This window comes from Hippocampus comes, unplaced genomic scaffold (assembly GCF_001891065.2).
Source record: "Hippocampus comes isolate QL1 unplaced genomic scaffold, H_comes_QL1_v1.1 scaffold1, whole genome shotgun sequence".
Classification (NCBI taxonomy): Eukaryota; Metazoa; Chordata; class Actinopteri; order Syngnathiformes; family Syngnathidae; genus Hippocampus; species Hippocampus comes.
Genome location: NW_017805010.1, coordinates 194979 through 219158, shown reverse-complemented (window position 1 = coordinate 219158; position 24180 = coordinate 194979). Strand labels below are relative to the sequence as shown.

The 24180-nt window shown below is 42.6% G+C and overlaps 2 protein-coding genes and 1 long non-coding RNA gene across 6 annotated transcripts; all 3 read right to left on the bottom strand.

Moving 5' to 3' along the window:
• Window positions 1-2330: 2330 nt before the first annotated feature.
• LOC109511730 (glutathione synthetase-like) lies at window positions 2331-5050 on the bottom strand. Of its 4 annotated transcripts, none has more exons than XR_002167381.1 (5): window positions 4743-5050; window positions 4155-4236; window positions 3772-3961; window positions 3517-3640; window positions 2331-3394 (listed from the first exon to the last, which is right to left on the bottom strand). XR_002167381.1 is itself a non-coding variant. In XM_019862991.1 (5 exons), the coding sequence occupies exons 1-4, from the start codon at window positions 4917-4919 to the stop codon at window positions 3521-3523; spliced, it is 573 nt and encodes a 190-aa protein (XP_019718550.1). In that variant the 5' UTR covers window positions 4920-5047; the 3' UTR covers window positions 2331-3394; window positions 3517-3520. The 4 variants fall into 4 exon arrangements, 2 of the variants coding, with proteins under 2 accessions (XP_019718550.1, XP_019718551.1); XM_019862991.1 differs by having other exon boundaries at window positions 3517-3644; window positions 4743-5047; XR_002167382.1 differs by lacking the exon at window positions 4155-4236 and having other exon boundaries at window positions 3517-3644; window positions 4743-5036.
• Window positions 5051-9494: 4444 nt separating this feature from the next.
• LOC109511732 (uncharacterized) lies at window positions 9495-9681 on the bottom strand. The gene is made up of 2 exons (XR_002167383.1): window positions 9635-9681; window positions 9495-9539 (listed from the first exon to the last, which is right to left on the bottom strand). It is a non-coding gene; the product is annotated as an uncharacterized LOC109511732 (long non-coding RNA).
• Window positions 9682-9713: 32 nt separating this feature from the next.
• Window positions 9714-21765, bottom strand: LOC109511731 (glutathione synthetase-like). Its single transcript, XM_019862993.1, has 13 exons — window positions 21436-21765; window positions 20634-20766; window positions 20386-20531; window positions 20106-20181; window positions 17301-17437; window positions 16814-16930; window positions 16263-16343; window positions 16031-16108; window positions 13755-13824; window positions 10957-11151; window positions 10369-10450; window positions 9986-10175; window positions 9714-9858 (listed from the first exon to the last, which is right to left on the bottom strand). The coding sequence occupies exons 1-13, from the start codon at window positions 21513-21515 to the stop codon at window positions 9735-9737; spliced, it is 1509 nt and encodes a 502-aa protein (XP_019718552.1). The 5' UTR covers window positions 21516-21765; the 3' UTR covers window positions 9714-9734.
• Between the last annotated feature and the right edge of the window lie 2415 nt (window positions 21766-24180).

The window sequence follows — 24180 nt, the reverse complement described above, 5'->3', positions numbered from 1 at the left end:
ATTGAAAACAACTGTTTCTAAAATTTCCTCCATCAGCCACCTGGGTCTTTTCTCCTCCCATATGTTGTGGGTGGGGCGGATGCCTGGCCGAACCTCCTCGTGCACCCAGTTGGCGGATCTGCTCATTGGTGCTGGGGCTTTCTATCGTTCCTTGTGCACTGTGCCACAGTTGACCCTCCCTCTGTCACGGGGGTGCATGGGGGTCCCAGCTGGCCTTGGGGGTCTGCTGCGTCCTTAAGCACCTCCTGGGCTGGGTACCTCCCAGGCTATGGGTATCAGGTGAGGGTGGATGGAAAGATCTTGAGAGGGGTTGGGTGGTGGTGGAGCACTGCTGAGGTCATGCCACTTGATGTGCACGACCTGCACAACATTCACACTAAAAAATTTTCACAAGTCACTTCTGGGCACATGCAGATACTCAATGTTTCTTGAAGGTCTGGTGCGGGGCGGTGGTGTATGAGCAACGGACCATGATTCAGCACCTCCGTGCTGTGGAGGGCTCTGGGGCAGCAGTGCTTGGTAGCGCACCCACCCTCCCACCCCCAACCTGACGGAGGAATTTCGGGAAAGGATGATTTATTATGTTTGATTCTGTTTTTCATTGCTGTGGTTTTATTTACAAAATATTAATAGAAATGAAATGTTTGCTTTGCAAGTGTTGATGTGTGTTTAGGGTTATGAAACAAGAGAAGCGAAACGTGCTCAACTTTACATGGGCCGAGGAGATGACCAGATAAGAGGAAATCAACGGGAGTCGACCCTTCTGTATTTCTCAAGATATGCCGAATTGGTGTATTAAAAGTGCTTTGAGGTGTAAAAAGTGATTATCAGGCTTATGCACATGCTGAGGATGTGATGAAAATTTCAATATTGTGTACTTTGGAGTGAAAGTCAGGGCGGGGCCAGTTTGCTGTGACCCCAAACTTCCCCTTAGTGGCCTCACCTTCATGTAACTCAGGGACCTCAAGAAGCAGATAAAAAGAGAGGGCATAGGGAGGGGCTGTTTTAGACAGCTGAGAGAATTGTGAGCAGCGTCCTTTCTATTTCCTCGCAAGCAAAAACAAAGAGACGTCTCTCTCTTCCTTTCTGGAAGTGTATATTTGTCAAATCATCTTATAAACCTGACACAACCCCATCCTCACAAGCCTTTTCAGATTTTAATGCCCAACATTGCACAGTGTCAGATGAACACAGCGGATGGCCAACTGCAAGATCTTTCCTTGCGGATGGTGTCGTCACCCGTGCATGTCATTTGGGCAATTGGAGACCGCCTCAGGCCAACGACAGTGCGTCCACGTGTGACCCATCTCCAACTACTAGTTGTGCCGCACAGTCAAGATGGTGCGAGGAAGGTGATAATGATCAGAATTTGCTCAGCAAATTGATTTCTACAATGATTCAGAGGAATTGTCCCACGTTGTTGTCATATTTAAGAATGAAATACATTTTTAGGGACTCGAAAATGTTGTCTTGCTTTTGTCACCAAATTGCAAGATGCGCCGGCAGCCGTGTCACCCGGAATGCCCAGCGAGGCATAGCGCATCCACCAATTTCACAGCACCGTGTGATGCCTCTAGAAAATGGCTGGATGGAGGGAAATCTGGCCTACCTTGCTTAGCCCGCTGCCTTCGCCACCCGGACCTCGGATAAACAGCAGCTGTACAGATTCGTTTAGTCATGGTAACTAAGCACCTGAGCCACACGCTTGAGGTAATGGGTACAGTGGTCAATTGTGCCCTGAGAGTGGCTGGTGAGGATTCCAGGATGCACCATACCTCTTGCCCAAAGTCAGCCAAGATCCAGCCCAGCCACCACCCAAATGGTGGAGACGTACGATGGAAAATATGCTCACCCATAGCTGTCCCTCATACGTTAAATGCGTTGGTAATAAAGTGACAATAAATAAATAAAAACATAAATAGTTCATTTGTCAATTTACAAGACCAAAAAGGAGCTGTGATTTGTTGAGCTCATGGACATGTCAAGAAAAATAGCTTTGCTTTTACTCCCACCTAGTGAACTATTTGCAAAACTACAAGCTACAAGGTTTCAAGTCCTCAAGGCTACGTTACGTCATCGATTCAAAACATGTTTCGCCAATGAAATTCCGTCCCTGCATAATTGTTAAAAACTAAGTAGAAGTCAATAAAAGTTTAGAGTTTCCAAGTCTTCGGAAGGAGTTTATCAATATAGCACATCTAGACTTGGGAATATGTACTCTTTAACCACAAAGTCCTTCAAACCTGTTAGAAAGTAAGGGCACCACTTGGAGACAACACTCCTCGAGGAATGCTCCAGATTTTAATTGGATTCAGGTCTGAGTTCTGGCATGCCAAAGTGACATTATTTGGTCAGTTATTTCTCTTCTCCAAGTCCTGAAATAATTAAGACACATCTGTTACATTTAGTCACGTGTGTGTGTGTGTGTGTGTGTGTGTGTGTGTGTGTGTGTGTGTGTGTGTGTGTGTGTGTGTGTGAGTACAAAGAAGTGAATAGTTACAGCAGAAGAAATAGAAGAATCTCGGCTGTCATTTGGCTTGTGTGGCAAATATGTTACATTCCGCGCATGGTGGAAGATGGTTGGAAGAGCTGCACCCAATGCATTGTCAGAGCAGTGTCAGAAGATAGCTCGGGACACATTTCTTCAGACCGGGTGCCTCAAGCTGCCATGAACAGGTGATGGTGAGTACAGAGGCGTGACAAGTTTTTTGAGGCAAACGTGACATTAAAAACTCCAAGCGAAGATTGCACCAGTTGTCCGGTTGAGGTTCGAGCTGTGTCGTCAACACCAAAGGTCCACCAGGGATGCAGGATGTGAAATTGGACGAACTCATGATGGTTGCCGAACAGAAGCAAGTGGATCAGAGATGACCGTCCTGGGCGTGATGGGGAGGAAACAGACTTCCATTCTTATAGCAAAGCCCCCTTTTCAAGAATGCTGGCAGACCTGTTCCCAGACTTTAGCCTTAAAGGGGAAGTCAAGTCAAAAATGTTCTTGAGAATACAATGTTCTATACGCCCCCAGTAGTCTAAACATGGCATTCCAATTAATATTGCATTCGTGGAATATGAATTGAGCAGAAAAATCCAAACTTTTTTTTTGTCCATCTCAGATCATGAGTCCAAAGACCGGGGAGGTGGTTTGGAGTCAGGTGATGAAATGCTCAGTGATCCATGGTTCGCAGGAGGGTGAAACTCACACTTGGTTGTCATAGCAAAACAGCAAACCGCCACGGGGACAGGCAAACAAGCTAAGGCAGAACTCATAGTCTGCTAGGGCAGACTATGAGTTCTGCCTGAGAGAATATCGAGGCGGGGAGGTCAAGGGTCGGCAACAGAAGATCAATCCATTGGAAGCCGCTGGAGCATCTTGCATCAGCCCGTGTTGAACAATCTGGCAATGAGAGAGTAAGAATCAGAGCCTTCAATTAAGTGGGCGTGGCTAATTGGCAGAGCAGAGAGGATGCAACATTGACTAATGGCGGGGAATTATGTCAAAGCCAGGTACATGTGCACCTTCTCAGAAGAGGAGCGGGTTGTCCAAGACTGCATATCCTGAAGCTACACCCCCATCCAAGTATTCTGAACTTTTCGTCCTCATAAGATAGCCCACACAATCGTTCATCAGCATGTCTTTACCCTGCCTGGACAAAAATGGCATGTGAGGATTCCATGATAAACCTTTTGTTGTCTTTCTTTTAATCTCCTCGCCCAAAGTGAAACAAATATTCTAAGATTCCAAAATTGTAACAATCAACAGTGACTGCTTACCTGACATAGGCTCCGAAGAAGCCCAGTTCACTTAGGCAAGAACTTATTTTGAGGGGCTTGCCTCTTCCGAGCAGGCAGTTGCGTGTAGGCACGGGCTGGATCTTATCCATCAATATGTAGGCCATTCGCTCCGCACTGCTCTTCACTTTGCCAAGGACCTCACAGATCTCTTGTCCGTAAATGTTGTTTCCTCAAATTAAAGAAATGTGATTGTGTTTTTGTTTTAATTGAGCAAGTTCAATTTTAGCGATCCATAAAAAATATCAGTACGAACCCTAACTCATGAAATTTTGTCCTGGTAAAGGCACAGGTTGAGCAGAGTAGAAAATGGACAGATGTTGTGCTCCATGATGAAAGGAATGATTTTATTTCTTGGACTGTACCTCCTCCTTCTCGCTGAGGCTTCAGAACAAACCGATCTGGTGTCGCCAAAGCCATCGCTACTGTTTCATCACCTTCTGCTCCCTTTAGTTAAAAAAATAAAAAAGAAGAGCTTTCCAACATTCACATGAATGCCCTGTAAAAAAACTGCCTCCAAAAATGTGTTTGCATTGCACATACAGATGACGTCCAAACATTGTTAAAAAATGGTTGGCTGTCAAAATGGTTGTTGAAAATAATTGTGTAAATGGCCCCTGAGGTGCACAATCAGTTTGTAGACAAAATTTTTTGGTCTCATCTCCTATGGAGGATGTTTCAAAATGCACTATAATTACGTCTCTCCTCTTATCACATGCACACAAAAGCTGCAACACACCAAAGCGGTGCCTCCAAAAAATGTGTTTGCATTGCACGTACAGATGACGTCCAAATAGTTTTGAGCACTCCCCTCTATGGCCATGCATTTCGAGTTTGGCATTTGAGGCTTTCCTGTGATTATGGACGATATAAATAAATTTGACTTGACAATGCACTGTCTTTGCCATGTTGCACAAACACTGAATAAAATGTTTAAAAAAAATGTTGCTCACCATGTCTAGAGTGTAGAGGCCAGCAAAGGTGGCCCTCACTTGCTCCACTACTTGCGGCTGATCGGGGAAGAAATGCTCCAGAACACCGGGCTTAGCAAGCACCTGCTGCACCTTCTTTGTTCCAGCCAGGTGGGTGCTGATATCCGGACACTTCACGGCCAAAGAGCACTCCATCATCAGGCGGGCATCCCAGGCCTAGAAACAAAGAAATGCAGCTGGTAAAAATGAAACTTGTGTGGTTTATCTTTATGATCATGATGAGAAAATGACTTCAGGTTTACTTCACTTTGGGATGCAAACTCCACACAGTGAGGCCGGAGCCGGAATCCAACCGGTATTCTTACAGAGAGTGATAATCCTGCTACGTTAAAACTATGTGAAAAAAAGTGATTAAATGCATGATGTTGTCGTATTTACAGAATAAATGAAAGACAATGACATCCACCATACATAACGGCAGAGTGCAGAATCTGCCTGGATCTTGATCAAATTCACCAAAATCTCATTACGCGACATGCACCACAACTTAGACCGGTTTCATTCAAGAATTCTGCAAAATGCATGCCTGAGGGTAGTATTTGAGACAAGAGTCAACTCATTAGCAAATGGCCGACTTAACTTATTATCATCTGCATATCCTGAAGCTACACCCCCATCCAAGTATTCTGAACTTTTCGTCCTCATAAGATAGCCCACACAATCGTTCATCAGCATGTCTTTACCCTGCCTGGACAAAAATGGCATGTGAGGATTCCATGATAAACCTTTTGTTGTCTTTCTTTTCATCTCCTCGCCCAATGTGAAACAAATATTCTAAGATTCCAAAATTGTAACAATCAACAGTGACTGCTTACCTGACATAGGCTCCGAAGAAGCCCAGCTCACTTAGGCAAGAACTTATTTTGAGGGGCTTGCCTCTTCTGAGCAGGCAGTTGCGTGTAGGCACAGGCTGGATCTTATCCATCAATATGTAGGCCATTCGCTCCGCACTGCTCTTCACTTTGCCAAGGACCTCACAGATCTCTTGTCCGTAAATGTTGTTTCCTCAAATTAAAGAAATGTGATTGTGTTTTTGTTTTAATTGAGCAAGTTCAATTTTAGCGATCCATAAAAAATATCAGTACGAACCCTAACTCATGAAATTTTGTCCTGGTAAAGGCACAGGTTGAGCAGAGTAGAAAATGGACAGATGTTGTGCTCCATGATGAAAGGAATGATTTTATTTCTTGGACTGTACCTCCTCCCTCTCGCTGAGGCTTCAGAACAAACCGATCCGGTGTCGCCAAAGCCATCGCTACTGTTTCATCACCTTCTGCTCCCTTTAGTTAAAAAAATAAAAAAGAAGAGCTTTCCAACATTCACATGAATGCCCTGTAAAAAAACTGCCTCCAAAAATGTGTTTGCATTGCACATACAGATGACGTCCAAACATTGTTAAAAAATGGTTGGCTGTCAAAATGGTTGTTGAAAATAATTGTGTAAATGGCCCCTGAGGTGCACAATCAGTTTGTAGACAAAATTTTTTGGTCTCATCTCCTATGGAGGATGTTTCAAAATGCACTATAATTACGTCTCTCCTCTTATCACATGCACACAAAAGCTGCAACACACCAAAGCGGTGCCTCCAAAAAATGTGTTTGCATTGCACGTACAGATGACGTCCAAATAGTTTTGAGCACTCCCCTCTATGGCCATGCATTTCGAGTTTGGCATTTGAGGCTTTCCTGTGATTATGGACGATATAAATAAATTTGACTTGACAATGCACTGTCTTTGCCATGTTGCACAAACACTGAATAAAATGTTTAAAAAAAATGTTGCTCACCATGTCTAGAGTGTAGAGGCCAGCAAAGGTGGCCCTCACTTGCTCCACTACTTGCGGCTGATCGGGGAAGAAATGCTCCAGAACACCGGGCTTAGCAAGCACCTGCTGCACCTTCTTTGTTCCAGCCAGGTGGGTGCTGATATCCGGACACTTCACGGCCAAAGAGCACTCCATCATCAGGCGGGCATCCCAGGCCTAGAAACAAAGAAATGCAGCTGGTAAAAATGAAACTTGTGTGGTTTATCTTTATGATCATGATGAGAAAATGACTTCAGGTTTACTTCACTTTGGGATGCAAACTCCACACAGTGAGGCCGGAGCCGGAATCCAACCGGTATTCTTACAGAGAGTGATAATCCTGCTACGTTAAAACTATGTGAAAAAAAGTGATTAAATGCATGATGTTGTCGTATTTACAGAATAAATGAAAGACAATGACATCCACCATACATAACGGCAGAGTGCAGAATCTGCCTGGATCTTGATCAAATTCACCAAAATCTCATTACGCGACATGCACCACAACTTAGACCGGTTTCATTCAAGAATTCTGCAAAATGCATGCCTGAGGGTAGTATTTGAGACAAGAGTCAACTCATTAGCAAATGGCCGACTTAACTTATTATCATCAAATGATTATTAATTTTATAAATACATGACCCTAGTTTCAAAAAATGTTGCATCTCGGGTCAAGATTTTTTTTCGAAGGCTGATGGATTATGATTTGCGCGCTCCCTTGGCCTGAGGCCGTTCTAAATTTGTTTGCAGAATAGGCACACATTCAAGAATGAAGATATTGATGAATCAACCGCACACACAAACTAGTGCACGTGCACTTTTAGAGAATGCGGCTCATTGCGAGTGGAGGCTTCCGGAAACATTTCCTTTCTTGTGTTAAAAGTTCATCATGATACCCACGTCTGATTAAAAGCTGTTGTGGTTTACCTTCAAGTAATTACCTTTTCAGACTTGTAGTGCCGGGGCATATACCCATTCCTGAAGTACACGACTGCAACTTCTTGACAATCACTGAATTTGTGGTAGGACGGAAATGTATCAAAACAAGCAAAAACACAGTCGACACAGATCTTCATGTTGGCTTTGAATGGACGGAAGACACTTACACAAACAGTCTCTTATCCTTGTCAAGGTTTCCAGATGCTGAGACATCCTCAAAACGCATTCGTATGGTGGCAATATTCCTGGAACACATTGACGATTGTGAGATTATCACTAAATGAAAAATGGTCTTTGAGCCAAGAATGCATTTTGCAGCAAAGGTTTCAAGGTTTCATTCATTTCATTTCACCAAGGTTATGCAAGATACTGTGAAAGTCTTAAGTCATCACACTTTACCCTTTCAACAGCTCATTCTCGACTATCCGTTGATCCAAGATATTGATCTGATTCTCCTCCACCAGGAACATGACAACCGCTCTTTCAGGACAAGAGGGCTCCTGTTAAACACTATGCCACTAGAGTACATAAATACATTCTACATGAGGAATGTGGTTCATAAATGTAAAAAATAGCTACCTCTGGAAAGACCACTAGATATGATGAGAAATTAAGTATTCTTTATAAATGTTTGTGTGGTTCTGTTCGTAACCAACAGGTGGCACTGTAGGGCTATTCCTGCAGTGGCACACCTGTTGGTCATTGTGTCATCAGTTACTGTTTTGTTCAAAGGACTCCCTGCCCGACCAGTCGGTGTCGGTTTATTGTTTGTATCTCACTGTAACCGCGTTGTGTTTGTATTTTTGTGAAACACATTTTGTTAAGTCCACCCTGCTCCTCTCATGTCTCCCTACTTTTTGGGATCCTCTATCTACCACCTCGCAAATGTGTCAATAAAAGCTTTTATTCGACAATGAAGTGTTGTTTAAGAAGGTTTTGAGTGGACTTACTGCCTTGATCCATAGAGCTTCCAGGCCTTGGCCAGAGCCTTGGCCAGACCTACCGGAGGGTTGTTATCAATGATGCGCTGGCTCTCTTCCAGTTGGCCAGCGACCTTAAGAATGTGTCTGTTTTAGCAACACAAACAAAATTGTTGTCAACATGAACAAACATTTCAAGAAGAAGGTCAGTATTAGAAATGGTGTGCAAATTTAGAGGTCAAACACAACTTGGGTTTTGAAATTGTTTTGAGACTCTGTTCCAGGGTCAAACTATCATTTTTAAAGCAACATTTTAACTGATTGACCACTCAAAATTTTCCCTAGGTGTGAGTGTGTGATGCAAACTCCACACAGTGAGGCCGGAGCCGGAATCCAACCGGTATTCTTACAGAGAGTGATAATCCTGCTACGTTAAAACTATGTGAAAAAAAGTGATTAAATGCATGATGTTGTCGTATTTACAGAATAAATGAAAGACAATGACATCCACCATACATAACGGCAGAGTGCAGAATCTGCCTGGATCTTGATCAAATTCACCAAAATCTCATTACGCGACATGCACCACAACTTAGACCGGTTTCATTCAAGAATTCTGCAAAATGCATGCCTGAGGGTAGTATTTGAGACAAGAGTCAACTCATTAGCAAATGGCCGACTTAACTTATTATCATCAAATGATTATTAATTTTATAAATACATGACCCTAGTTTCAAAAAATGTTGCATCTCGGGTCAAGATTTTTTTTCGAAGGCTGATGGATTATGATTTGCGCGCTCCCTTGGCCTGAGGCCGTTCTAAATTTGTTTGCAGAATAGGCACACATTCAAGAATGAAGATATTGATGAATCAACCGCACACACAAACTAGTGCACGTGCACTTTTAGAGAATGCGGCTCATTGCGAGTGGAGGCTTCCGGAAACATTTCCTTTCTTGTGTTAAAAGTTCATCATGATACCCACGTCTGATTAAAAGCTGTTGTGGTTTACCTTCAAGTAATTACCTTTTCAGACTTGTAGTGCCGGGGCATATACCCATTCCTGAAGTACACGACTGCAACTTCTTGACAATCACTGAATTTGTGGTAGGACGGAAATGTATCAAAACAAGCAAAAACACAGTCGACACAGATCTTCATGTTGGCTTTGAATGGACGGAAGACACTTACACAAACAGTCTCTTATCCTTGTCAAGGTTTCCAGATGCTGAGACATCAACATTGGCTAATGACGGCGAATTGTGTCAAAGCCAGGTACATGTGCACCTTCTCAGAAGAGGAGCGGGTTGTCCAAGACTGCATATCCTGAAGCTACACCCCCATCCAAGTATTCTGAACTTTTCGTCCTCATAAGATAGCCCACACAATCGTTCATCAGCATGTCTTTACCCTGCCTGGACAAAAATGGCATGTGAGGATTCCATGATAAACCTTTTGTTGTCTTTCTTTTCATCTCCTCGCCCAATGTGAAACAAATATTCTAAGATTCCAAAATTGTAACAATCAACAGTGACTGCTTACCTGACATAGGCTCCGAAGAAGCCCAGCTCACTTAGGCAAGAACTTATTTTGAGGGGCTTGCCTCTTCTGAGCAGGCAGTTGCGTGTAGGCACAGGCTGGATCTTATCCATCAATATGTAGGCCATTCGCTCCGCACTGCTCTTCACTTTGCCAAGGACCTCACAGATCTCTTGTCCGTAAATGTTGTTTCCTCAAATTAAAGAAATGTGATTGTGTTTTTGTTTTAATTGAGCAAGTTCAATTTTAGCGATCCATAAAAAATATCAGTACGAACCCTAACTCATGAAATTTTGTCCTGGTAAAGGCACAGGTTGAGCAGAGTAGAAAATGGACAGATGTTGTGCTCCATGATGAAAGGAATGATTTTATTTCTTGGACTGTACCTCCTCCCTCTCGCTGAGGCTTCAGAACAAACCGATCCGGTGTCGCCAAAGCCATCGCTACTGTTTCATCACCTTCTGCTCCCTTTAGTTAAAAAAATAAAAAAGAAGAGCTTTCCAACATTCACATGAATGCCCTGTAAAAAAACTGCCTCCAAAAATGTGTTTGCATTGCACATACAGATGACGTCCAAACATTGTTAAAAAATGGTTGGCTGTCAAAATGGTTGTTGAAAATAATTGTGTAAATGGCCCCTGAGGTGCACAATCAGTTTGTAGACAAAATTTTTTGGTCTCATCTCCTATGGAGGATGTTTCAAAATGCACTATAATTACGTCTCTCCTCTTATCACATGCACACAAAAGCTGCAACACACCAAAGCGGTGCCTCCAAAAAATGTGTTTGCATTGCACGTACAGATGACGTCCAAATAGTTTTGAGCACTCCCCTCTATGGCCATGCATTTCGAGTTTGGCATTTGAGGCTTTCCTGTGATTATGGACGATATAAATAAATTTGACTTGACAATGCACTGTCTTTGCCATGTTGCACAAACACTGAATAAAATGTTTAAAAAAAATGTTGCTCACCATGTCTAGAGTGTAGAGGCCAGCAAAGGTGGCCCTCACTTGCTCCACTACTTGCGGCTGATCGGGGAAGAAATGCTCCAGAACACCGGGCTTAGCAAGCACCTGCTGCACCTTCTTTGTTCCAGCCAGGTGGGTGCTGATATCCGGACACTTCACGGCCAAAGAGCACTCCATCATCAGGCGGGCATCCCAGGCCTAGAAACAAAGAAATGCAGCTGGTAAAAATGAAACTTGTGTGGTTTATCTTTATGATCATGATGAGAAAATGACTTCAGGTTTACTTCACTTTGGGATGCAAACTCCACACAGTGAGGCCGGAGCCGGAATCCAACCGGTATTCTTACAGAGAGTGATAATCCTGCTACGTTAAAACTATGTGAAAAAAAGTGATTAAATGCATGATGTTGTCGTATTTACAGAATAAATGAAAGACAATGACATCCACCATACATAACGGCAGAGTGCAGAATCTGCCTGGATCTTGATCAAATTCACCAAAATCTCATTACGCGACATGCACCACAACTTAGACCGGTTTCATTCAAGAATTCTGCAAAATGCATGCCTGAGGGTAGTATTTGAGACAAGAGTCAACTCATTAGCAAATGGCCGACTTAACTTATTATCATCAAATGATTATTAATTTTATAAATACATGACCCTAGTTTCAAAAAATGTTGCATCTCGGGTCAAGATTTTTTTTCGAAGGCTGATGGATTATGATTTGCGCGCTCCCTTGGCCTGAGGCCGTTCTAAATTTGTTTGCAGAATAGGCACACATTCAAGAATGAAGATATTGATGAATCAACCGCACACACAAACTAGTGCACGTGCACTTTTAGAGAATGCGGCTCATTGCGAGTGGAGGCTTCCGGAAACATTTCCTTTCTTGTGTTAAAAGTTCATCATGATACCCACGTCTGATTAAAAGCTGTTGTGGTTTACCTTCAAGTAATTACCTTTTCAGACTTGTAGTGCCGGGGCATATACCCATTCCTGAAGTACACGACTGCAACTTCTTGACAATCACTGAATTTGTGGTAGGACGGAAATGTATCAAAACAAGCAAAAACACAGTCGACACAGATCTTCATGTTGGCTTTGAATGGACGGAAGACACTTACACAAACAGTCTCTTATCCTTGTCAAGGTTTCCAGATGCTGAGACATCCTCAAAACGCATTCGTATGGTGGCAATATTCCTGGAACACATTGACGATTGTGAGATTATCACTAAATGAAAAATGGTCTTTGAGCCAAGAATGCATTTTGCAGCAAAGGTTTCAAGGTTTCATTCATTTCATTTCACCAAGGTTATGCAAGATACTGTGAAAGTCTTAAGTCATCACACTTTACCCTTTCAACAGCTCATTCTCGACTATCCGTTGATCCAAGATATTGATCTGATTCTCCTCCACCAGGAACATGACAACCGCTCTTTCAGGACAAGAGGGCTCCTGTTAAACACTATGCCACTAGAGTACATAAATACATTCTACATGAGGAATGTGGTTCATAAATGTAAAAAATAGCTACCTCTGGAAAGACCACTAGATATGATGAGAAATTAAGTATTCTTTATAAATGTTTGTGTGGTTCTGTTCGTAACCAACAGGTGGCACTGTAGGGCTATTCCTGCAGTGGCACACCTGTTGGTCATTGTGTCATCAGTTACTGTTTTGTTCAAAGGACTCCCTGCCCGACCAGTCGGTGTCGGTTTATTGTTTGTATCTCACTGTAACCGCGTTGTGTTTGTATTTTTGTGAAACACATTTTGTTAAGTCCACCCTGCTCCTCTCATGTCTCCCTACTTTTTGGGATCCTCTATCTACCACCTCGCAAATGTGTCAATAAAAGCTTTTATTCGACAATGAAGTGTTGTTTAAGAAGGTTTTGAGTGGACTTACTGCCTTGATCCATAGAGCTTCCAGGCCTTGGCCAGAGCCTTGGCCAGACCTACCGGAGGGTTGGTATCAATGATGCATGCGCTGGCTCTCTTCCAGTTGGCCAGCGACCTTAAGAATGTGTCTGTTTTAGCAACACAAACAAAATTGTTGTCAACATGAACAAACATTTCAAGAAGAAGGTCAGTATTAGAAATGGTGTGCAAATTTAGAGGTCAAACACAACTTGGGTTTTGAAATTGTTTTGAGACTCTGTTCCAGGGTCAAACTATCATTTTTAAAGCAACATTTTAACTGATTGACCACTCAAAATTTTCCCTAGGTGTGAGTGTGTGTGTCTCTGTGTGCCCTGCGACTGGCTGGCAACCGGTTCAGGGTGTTCCCCGCCTACTGCCCGAAGACGGCTGGGATAGGCTCCAGCACGCCCAGCGACCCTTGTGAGGATAAAGCGGAGCAGGAAATGGAAGAATGTTGACAACTACTTTGTACATTACCGGTGTACATCAGGCATGCGTGCGGCGACACCTCCAGCAGCAGCAGCAAAGGTGTTGATTTCGATCTGTTTCAGAGAGGTGTGTCCATCCTTCTGTTCCCACATGTAGTCTGATCGATTTAAACCCAACACAATTGACTGGAAAGAGGGCAAAGAATACAACATGAGAGATGGATACTTTAATGAAGACATTAAGACATTGTCGTCATTGTGACCTCTAAAATGAAGCTTGTTTGTCATATTTTATATACACATACACCAAACTAGTGCACGTGCACTTTTAGAGAATGCGGCTCATTGCGAGTGGAGGCTTCCGGAAACATTTCCTTTCTTGTGTTAAAAGTTCATCATGATACCCACGTCTGATTAAAAGCTGTTGTGGTTTACCTTCAAGTAATTACCTTTTCAGACTTGTAGTGCCGGGGCATATACCCATTCCTGAAGTACACGACTGCAACTTCTTGACAATCACTGAATTTGTGGTAGGACGGAAATGTATCAAAACAAGCAAAAACACAGTCGACACAGATCTTCATGTTGGCTTTGAATGGACGGAAGACACTTACACAAACAGTCTCTTATCCTTGTCAAGGTTTCCAGATGCTGAGACATCCTCAAAACGCATTCGTATGGTGGCAATATTCCTGGAACACATTGACGATTGTGAGATTATCACTAAATGAAAAATGGTCTTTGAGCCAAGAATGCATTTTGCAGCAAAGGTTTCAAGGTTTCATTCATTTCATTTCACCAAGGTTATGCAAGATACTGTGAAAGTCTTAAGTCATCACACTTTACCCTTTCAACAGCTCATTCTCGACTATCCGTTGATCCAAGATATTGATCTGATTCTCCTCCACCAGGAACATGACAACCGCTCTTTCAGGACAAGAGGGCTCCTGTTAAACACTATGCCACTAGAGTACATAAATACATTCTACATGAGGAATGTGGTTCATAAATGTAAAAAATAGCTACCTCTGGAAAGACCACTAGATATGATGAGAAATTAAGTATTCTTTATAAATGTTTGTGTGGTTCTGTTCGTAACCAACAGGTGGCACTGTAGGGCCTATTCCTGTAGTGGCATAAGTGTTGGTCATTGTGTCATCAGTTACTGTTTTGTTCAAAGGACTCCCTGCCCGACCAGTCGGTGTCGGTTTATTGTTTGTATCTCACTGTAACCGCGTTGTGTTTGTATTTTTGTGAAACACATTTTGTTAAGTCCACCCTGCTCCTCTCATGTCTCCCTACTTTTTGGGATCCTCTATCTACCACCTCGCAAATGTGTCAATAAAAGCTTTTATTCGACAATGAAGTGTTGTTTAAGAAGGTTTTGAGTGGACTTACTGCCTTGATCCATAGAGCTTCCAGGCCTTGGCCAGAGCCTTGGCCAGACCTACCGGAGGGTTGTTATCAATGATGCGCTGGCTCTCTTCCAGTTGGCCAGCGACCTTAAGAATGTGTCTGTTTTAGCAACACAAACAAAATTGTTGTCAACATGAACAAACATTTCAAGAAGAAGGTCAGTATTAGAAATGGTGTGCAAATTTAGAGGTCAAACACAACTTGGGTTTTGAAATTGTTTTGAGACTCTGTTCCAGGGTCAAACTATCATTTTTAAAGCAACATTTTAACTGATTGACCACTCAAAATTTTCCCTAGGTGTGAGTGTGTGTGTCTCTGTGTGCCCTGCGACTGGCTGGCAACCGGTTCAGGGTGTTCCCCGCCTACTGCCCGAAGACGGCTGGGATAGGCTCCAGCACGCCCAGCGACCCTTGTGAGGATAAAGCGGAGCAGGAAATGGAAGAATGTTGACAACTACTTTGTACATTACCGGTGTACATCAGGCATGCGTGCGGCGACACCTCCAGCAGCAGCAGCAAAGGTGTTGATTTCGATCTGTTTCAGAGAGGTGTGTCCATCCTTCTGTTCCCACATGTAGTCTGATCGATTTAAACCCAACACAATTGACTGGAAAGAGGGCAAAGAATACAACATGAGAGATGGATACTTTAATGAAGACATTAAGACATTGTCGTCATTGTGACCTCTAAAATGAAGCTTGTTTGTCATATTTTATATACACATACACACACACACACGCACGCACGCACACGCACACACACACACACACACACGCACACACACACACACACACACACACACACACACACAAGTAGTAATTCAAAGATATGCAATCAATGAACAAAAGTACTGGTGCCCTAAGCATCATCAAATATGTCAAATGAGTGTGTTTCTTGAGGTTTATTCGTTTACTCTGCATGCTTGTCGTCCACGGTAGTTTGACATATTAAGTGGAATATGCCTACTGCATTGATCGGGCACGTTTCATGAATGCACCTTCTATTCAAGGTATGGGAATGATGAAGCAAATTCAGTTGCAATCAGGAGTGCTATGAATGTGTCAATGAGGCATTTTGTTTTTATTATTACTCCCCCGGGGCTTGGACGACATTCCTTAGTCTTAACGACAATGAGCAATAGAGTGAGTGTTGTGATATGATTAGTTTGTGGCTTTTTTTTCTATTGTTCTCTTTGACTAAGCCACAGAGCAGCATGTTCCCTGAATGCATGCTTAGCTCATCAAGTGTGACAAGCAGGTTTGTCCAGGTTGGAATTACGTACCTGCAGTGAATGGACGGAAGACACTTACACAAACAGTCTCTTATCCTTGTCAAGGTTTCCAGATGCTGAGACATCCTCAAAACGCATTCGTATGGTGGCAATATTCCTGGAACACATTGACGATTGTGAGATTATCACTAAATGAAAAATGGTCTTTGAGCCAAGAATGCATTTTGCAGCAAAGGTTTCAAGGTTTCATTCATTTCATTTCACCAAGGTTATGCAAGATACTGTGAAAGTCTTAAGTCATCACACTTTACCCTTTCAACAGCTCATTCTCGACTATCCGTTGATCCAAGATATTGATCTGATTCTCCTCCACCAGGAACATGACAACCGCTCTTTCAGGACAAGAGGGCTCCTGTTAAACACTATGCCACTAGAGTACATAAATACATTCTACATGAGGAATGTGGTTCATAAATGTAAAAAATAGCTACCTCTGGAAAGACCACTAGATATGATGAGAAATTAAGTATTCTTTATAAATGTTTGTGTGGTTCTGTTCGTAACCAACAGGTGGCACTGTAGGGCTATTCCTGCAGTGGCACACCTGTTGGTCATTGTGTCATCAGTTACTGTTTTGTTCAAAGGACTCCCTGCCCGACCAGTCGGTGTCGGTTTATTGTTTGTATCTCACTGTAACCGCGTTGTGTTTGTATTTTTGTGAAACACATTTTGTTAAGTCCACCCTGCTCCTCTCATGTCTCCCTACTTTTTGGGATCCTCTATCTACCACCTCGCAAATGTGTCAATAAAAGCTTTTATTCGACAATGAAGTGTTGTTTAAGAAGGTTTTGAGTGGACTTACTGCCTTGATCCATAGAGCTTCCAGGCCTTGGCCAGAGCCTTGGCCAGACCTACCGGAGGGTTGTTATCAATGATGCGCTGGCTCTCTTCCAGTTGGCCAGCGACCTTAAGAATGTGTCTGTTTTAGCAACACAAACAAAATTGTTGTCAACATGAACAAACATTTCAAGAAGAAGGTCAGTATTAGAAATGGTGTGCAAATTTAGAGGTCAAACACAACTTGGGTTTTGAAATTGTTTTGAGACTCTGTTCCAGGGTCAAACTATCATTTTTAAAGCAACATTTTAACTGATTGACCACTCAAAATTTTCCCTAGGTGTGAGTGTGTGTGTCTCTGTGTGCCCTGCGACTGGCTGGCAACCGGTTCAGGGTGTTCCCCGCCTACTGCCCGAAGACGGCTGGGATAGGCTCCAGCACGCCCAGCGACCCTTGTGAGGATAAAGCGGAGCAGGAAATGGAAGAATGTTGACAACTACTTTGTACATTACCGGTGTACATCAGGCATGCGTGCGGCGACACCTCCAGCAGCAGCAGCAAAGGTGTTGATTTCGATCTGTTTCAGAGAGGTGTGTCCATCCTTCTGTTCCCACATGTAGTCTGATCGATTTAAACCCAACACAATTGACTGGAAAGAGGGCAAAGAATACAACATGAGAGATGGATACTTTAATGAAGACATTAAGACATTGTCGTCATTGTGACCTCTAAAATGAAGCTTGTTTGTCATATTTTATATACACATACACACACACACACGCACGCACGCACACGCACACACACACACACACACACACACACACACACACAAGTAGTAATTCAAAGATATGCAATCAATGAACAAAAGTACTGGTGCCCTAAGCATCATCAAATATGTCAAATGAGTGTGTTTCTTGAGGTTTATTCGTTTACTCTGCATGCTTGTCGTCCACGGTAGTTTGACATATTAAGTGGAATATGCCTACTGCATTGATCGGGCACGTTTCATGAATGCACCTTCTATTCAAGGTATGGGAATGATGAAGCAAATTCAGTTGCAATCAGGAGTGCTATGAATGTGTCAATGAGGCATTTTGTTTTTATTATTACTCCCCCGGGGCTTGGACGACATTCCTTAGTCTTAACGACAATGAGCAATAGAGTGAGTGTTGTGATATGATTAGTTTGTGGCTTTTTTTTCTATTGTTCTCTTTGACTAAGCCACAGAGCAGCATGTTCCCTGAATGCATGCTTAGCTCATCAAGTGTGACAAGCAGGTTTGTCCAGGTTGGAATTACGTACCTGCAGCCTTCCCTCTTTGAGGACATGTTGGTGTATCTTGAACAACTTTGCAGTGAAATCATCCACAGTAATGGTGCTAGAACACGAAAATGTGTCAAAATAAAAGGTGTTATATTTTTTGACAAAGATGTCAAAATAATGTCGATTTTCGAGAAGGTTTGTCGAAATCAACAACATATTTTCTGGTCAAAAAAAAAAAAAAAAAAAACTCCTTTGCTTCATGATGATTCTATTCAGCTATGATGTGTGATTAGACCCCAATATGAAGTCGGCATCGCACCTTGCAAGAGCCGCTTGCAGGAAATCAGGATCCTGGCTGATCTTATCCACCAGCATGTTGAAGTGAATCGCAGTGGCACACCTGTTGGTCATTGTGTCATCAGTTACTGTTTTGTTCAAAGGACTCCCTGCCCGACCAGTCGGTGTCGGTTTATTGTTTGTATCTCACTGTAACCGCGTTGTGTTTGTATTTTTGTGAAACACATTTTGTTAAGTCCACCCTGCTCCTCTCATGTCTCCCTACTTTTTGGGATCCTCTATCTACCACCTCGCAAATGTGTCAATAAAAGCTTTTATTCGACAATGAAGTGTTGTTTAAGAAGGTTTTGAGTGGACTTACTGCCTTGATCCATAGAGCTTCCAGGCCTTGGCCAGAGCCTTGGCCAGACCTACCGGAGGGTTGTTATCAATGATGCGCTGGCTCTCTTCCAGTTGGCCAGCGACCTTAAGAATGTGTCTGTTTTAGCAACACAAACAAAATTGTTGTCAACATGAACAAACATTTCAAGAAGAAGGTCAGTATTAGAAATGGTGTGCAAATTTAGAGGTCAAACACAACTTGGGTTTTGAAATTGTTTTGAGACTCTGTTCCAGGGTCAAACTATCATTTTTAAAGCAACATTTTAACTGATTGACCACTCAAAATTTTCCCTAGGTGTGAGTGTGTGTGTCTCTGTGTGCCCTGCGACTGGCTGGCAACCGGTTCAGGGTGTTCCCCGCCTACTGCCCGAAGACGGCTGGGATAGGCTCCAGCACGCCCAGCGACCCTTGTAAGGATAAAGCGGATCGGAAAATGGATGGATAGATCAAATTAAACACAGTACCCCCTATGACCGCTTATTCAATTATCTTTTGTGTTAATTGTTTTCTCAATCCATGTATAATACGTGGATTTTGAATCTCAACACAGATTGTAAAACATACAATAACATTTTCTACGAAACGGAGTCTTTCATATGCTCATCATGTTGAGTCGAGACTGAGAGACGCTTGTTCTGGGTTTTACCGTTCATGGGTTAATCGCGATGGGGGGGCGGGGGTGTTGAAATACCACCCATCCTTAATTATTAAACATTTGAACGCTGTGTTTTTGTACTCATAACGGTGTTGAAATGGAACCCAGTATTTCATTCTTCCCGAATTCAAGGAACGAACGAGGATCTAAACGTTGTATTTTGCTCGTGGAAACTGACAAACGCGTATCATTCACATGATGCTCTATTTGCACACGCACACACACACACACACACACACACACACACACAAGTAGTAATTCAAAGATATGCAATCAATGAACAAAAGTACTGGTGCCCTAAGCATCATCAAATATGTCAAATGAGTGTGTTTCTTGAGGTTTATTCGTTTACTCTGCATGCTTGTCGTCCACGGTAGTTTGACATATTAAGTGGAATATGCCTACTGCATTGATCGGGCACGTTTCATGAATGCACCTTCTATTCAAGGTATGGGAATGATGAAGCAAATTCAGTTGCAATCAGGAGTGCTATGAATGTGTCAATGAGGCATTTTGTTTTTATTATTACTCCCCCGGGGCTTGGACGACATTCCTTAGTCTTAACGACAATGAGCAATAGAGTGAGTGTTGTGATATGATTAGTTTGTGGCTTTTTTTTCTATTGTTCTCTTTGACTAAGCCACAGAGCAGCATGTTCCCTGAATGCATGCTTAGCTCATCAAGTGTGACAAGCAGGTTTGTCCAGGTTGGAATTACGTACCTGCAGCCTTCCCTCTTTGAGGACATGTTGGTGTATCTTGAACAACTTTGCAGTGAAATCATCCACAGTAATGGTGCTAGAACACGAAAATGTGTCAAAATAAAAGGTGTTATATTTTTTGACAAAGATGTCAAAATAATGTCGATTTTCGAGAAGGTTTGTCGAAATCAACAACATATTTTCTGGTCAAAAAAAAAAAAAAAAAAAACTCCTTTGCTTCATGATGATTCTATTCAGCTATGATGTGTGATTAGACCCCAATATGAAGTCGGCATCGCACCTTGCAAGAGCCGCTTGCAGGAAATCAGGATCCTGGCTGATCTTATCCACCAGCATGTTGAAGTGAATCTGCACTTCCATGGCTTGGAGGAAAATAGCTTTTGGCACTGGCGTGGGGAAGAGCGTGATGGGAGCATACGTCACCTCCTAAAATACAAAGAACACAAGTGATCTGCTGGCCCATCCTCCTTCCCTCCACCAAATTTTGTCACCATAAAAACAATTTTCCAAAAGACGGGAAACTGTCACCTCTGATGAGTTGGGGGATTCTTTAAGCCTCACAAGGAAACCCTGCATAACTGCTGAATCTTTTGCCACTTCTGCCAGCTCATTTATTAGGGTGGTGTTCATCAGTAAATCATTTCGTCTCCCTTCAGCCATTCTGATTGGATTGATTTTTAAGACACGTGAAACACAGTCAAAGTGGATGGAAATCTGCAATAAAAACATCCACTTGTTCTTACACGTGTTATTTCACCCTGTCATTAATCAATCAGAACATTAACCCTTTCATGCACCCTGTAACCTTATCACATGGTAAACTGTCCACTGTAGTGACCGCTGTCATGAAAAGGGTTAAATTATAAACCTTGATTTTGAGATCGAGTTTATGATTTGCTTAGCTTTGATTTTAAAAACACTCCATCAAACACATATTACTCAATACAATATGGACAAAAATGGTACATGCAATACATCTTGTGTTGCATGCACAATGTTCAGTGCATGCAACGCAGTGAAAATACTGCAGACACCTTATTTCATGGGAATGCAGACCGGTTCAAAGCTTTCGGACTTTTGTTAGGCAGAAATGCTCCGTACTTGAGCTGCAGGATTCCATCCCCTCCAAGATGATGTATACTCGGGGATTTAAAAATTACCAACCTCCCAAATCAATCATCACAATCAATACTTGTTATACTTTGGTTTTCACAATTCAAACCATGTTGATAATCACTTGTTAATGCTAATCAAATGTTACGTTAGTTTAGGAAAAAAATATGGGCAAAATGAAATAATCAACGATATAATTAGATTGAAAGCTGCTTACCTTTGAACGGTCTGCTGGACTTTGATCTTTGATTCCTTTTTGCCTGTGGAGAATGCCATGCGATTCTTTCCTCCTCCCATACGTTGTGGGTGGGGCGGATGCCTGGCCTAACCTCCCTGTGCATCCACTTGGCGGATCTGCTCATCGGTGCTGGGGCTTTATGTCGTTCCTTGAGCACAGGGCCACAGATGACCCTCACTCTGTCACGGGGGTGCATGGGGGTCCCAACTGGCCTTTGGGTCTGCTGTGTCCACTAGCACCTCCTGGGCTGGGTGCATTGATGCCTCCTTTTAAATGAATTGTCTGCTGTCCTCACCCATCTCTTCTCTCTCTCTCACCAAATATAATTATACTTGGGGATTTCAGGATACACATGGACAATACAGCCCTTCCTCTTTTCATGGACCTCGCTTCTTCGGTTGACAGTTTTGGTTTCCATCAGTTTGCAGACTTCCCACACACAATAAAGGTCACACCCTGGATATAATTTGCTGCTCTGGTCTTACCCCATCCAACTGTCCTGCTGATGAACTTCCTATCACGGACCACTTCCTCACTTCATGTAACGTTATCCTCCAGATCTCTCTCTCAAAATCACCCCATACCATCTCTTACCGTAATATGAAAGACATTCACATTGACTCTCTCGCTTCATGCATCGCTGCCCTGACTCCGGACTCATGATTCCTCTCCTGATGAATTGGTTTCCCGATACAACTCCGGTCTCACCGACATTGTCAGTACGCTCGCTCCTGGCAAATGCCGCTCTGTCTTTTTTACCCAGTCTGCCCCCTGGTGCACCCCTTATCTCCGTTCCATAAAATCCAAAACTCAGCAGCTTGAAAGACTCGACAGGAAAACTGGTCTCACTGTTCACAAGAACATCTACACAGCTCAACTATCCCTTTACAAGGACTCTATCTCTCAAGCTAAATCACAATACTACTCTGGACTCATCTGCTCTAATCTTGGAAATACAAAGACTCTCTTTTCACTCTGTAACAATATACAGATAGCCCGGATCATCACTAGAACCCCTTCCTTTCATCACATCACGCCCATCCTCCGACAGCTCCACAGGCTCCCTGCCAAACTTAAAATCAACTTCAAAATCTTTCTCTATACATTTAACGCCATCCATAACCTTGCCCCCCCCCACCACCCATCTGTCTGATCTTCTTCAAATTTCCCTCAGGTCCTCATCCTCCCTCCATCTCTGTGTACCCTCAGTTCTTGTGCCGATGTAAGAGGAGGGTTAAATGGAAGCGGCACCCACGTTCACTGCCACCTGAAACAGAACCTCATGACCCCTCAACTGAGACCCGCTGTTAAACCTACAGAGAAGGACTCCTCCCAGGACAAAACCCAGAAAAGGCCCAGAGGCTACACTGCAGCCAACTCAACCGAATTAAGTTGGGCTAACGGTTAGCCGCTAACCTAAAGCAGTCCTGTAACAATACACCCCAAAAAGAACCAAACAAACAAATACTAATCAAAATGACAAGACTGCAATTGACAAATGCCACTGTTCAAGTGATGTAATGTAAAATAAGCACAAAACAAACATTTTTTTTTTAATCATTTTTATTTCCATTGGATGAAATACACAGACCCTGCACAATCTTCACTCGGTCTAAAACATGAAACAGATAAAAAGGTCCAACATAAAGTGTCCGAAAAGGCACGGCCTTTCTTTAGGCCTCGAAGATAACTGTGCATGTAGTCATCCTCATAGAACCAACCTTGATTATCAGGTTTTGCAGGTTACAGATGTACCGATTTTTTTTTAAATCTAGTTTTTGTCTTGACCGATTTCTAAAAGGTGAGAGATCCCACAGATGACGAAGAATCAAAATGAACCGTGTGTGCTTACTCCTGGCCTGTGTGGAGTACTCGAGATTAACAACACGGCACACCACACATACTGCATGCATAACGCCTGTCATCGTACCAAGACTGACTGACAATCAGAGCTTCTTAGGAGGACAAAAAATAATAATAATAATAAAATCACTCAACACAGCCTGGGATAATCTCTCGGGATAGTCTTTTAGAGAGATCTGAGAGTGGAGACTTTGCTGTGTATAACCGCAAGAGAGGGGAAATACTCATATTTGTCCTGATTGTCGGTATGTGTGTAGCCCGCTTAAAAAAAGGTTTGTAGTGTTCAAAAAACAGTGCAGTAACACAAGAGTCCCACTAGATGGACATACAGTACAGTACTTGTCAATGTTTGACACGCTGATCACAGTCAAAAAGAATCCAGTTGTACCCTGAGCCAGTAAAGACAATGATTGATTTCGTAAACTCACACTAAAGATGCTTTTCGTTGTTTATGTCCTAGAGTTAAAAAAAATAATAATAATAATGCACACGTTTGCTATCGTTTCACAAACATAAAACAACAGTCCTGTCAGTTGAAGACAGGCAAAGAGAGACTTAAAAGAGTGTTGAATGGTCCAACTTTCAAAAACACGTTTGGATGAGGTAAGAAGACAACTGTCCAATTCAGTGTCATGTGGTCTCATGAAATTAGGGTTTGTTTTGTCAAAGTAGATGGATGCAGTAAGTTAACAATTCTTTTGTACTTTTAGGTGGTACGGTGGACACCCACATACTCACGGATCAGCACCTGCGGATTCACGTACTTGCCGAGTTTTTCTTTTTTCCCCCAATGTATAGTTTTTTGTTTTTCACGGAAAACATTTTTGTTTTGTTTTGTTTTTTTTTACACCAATGCATTTC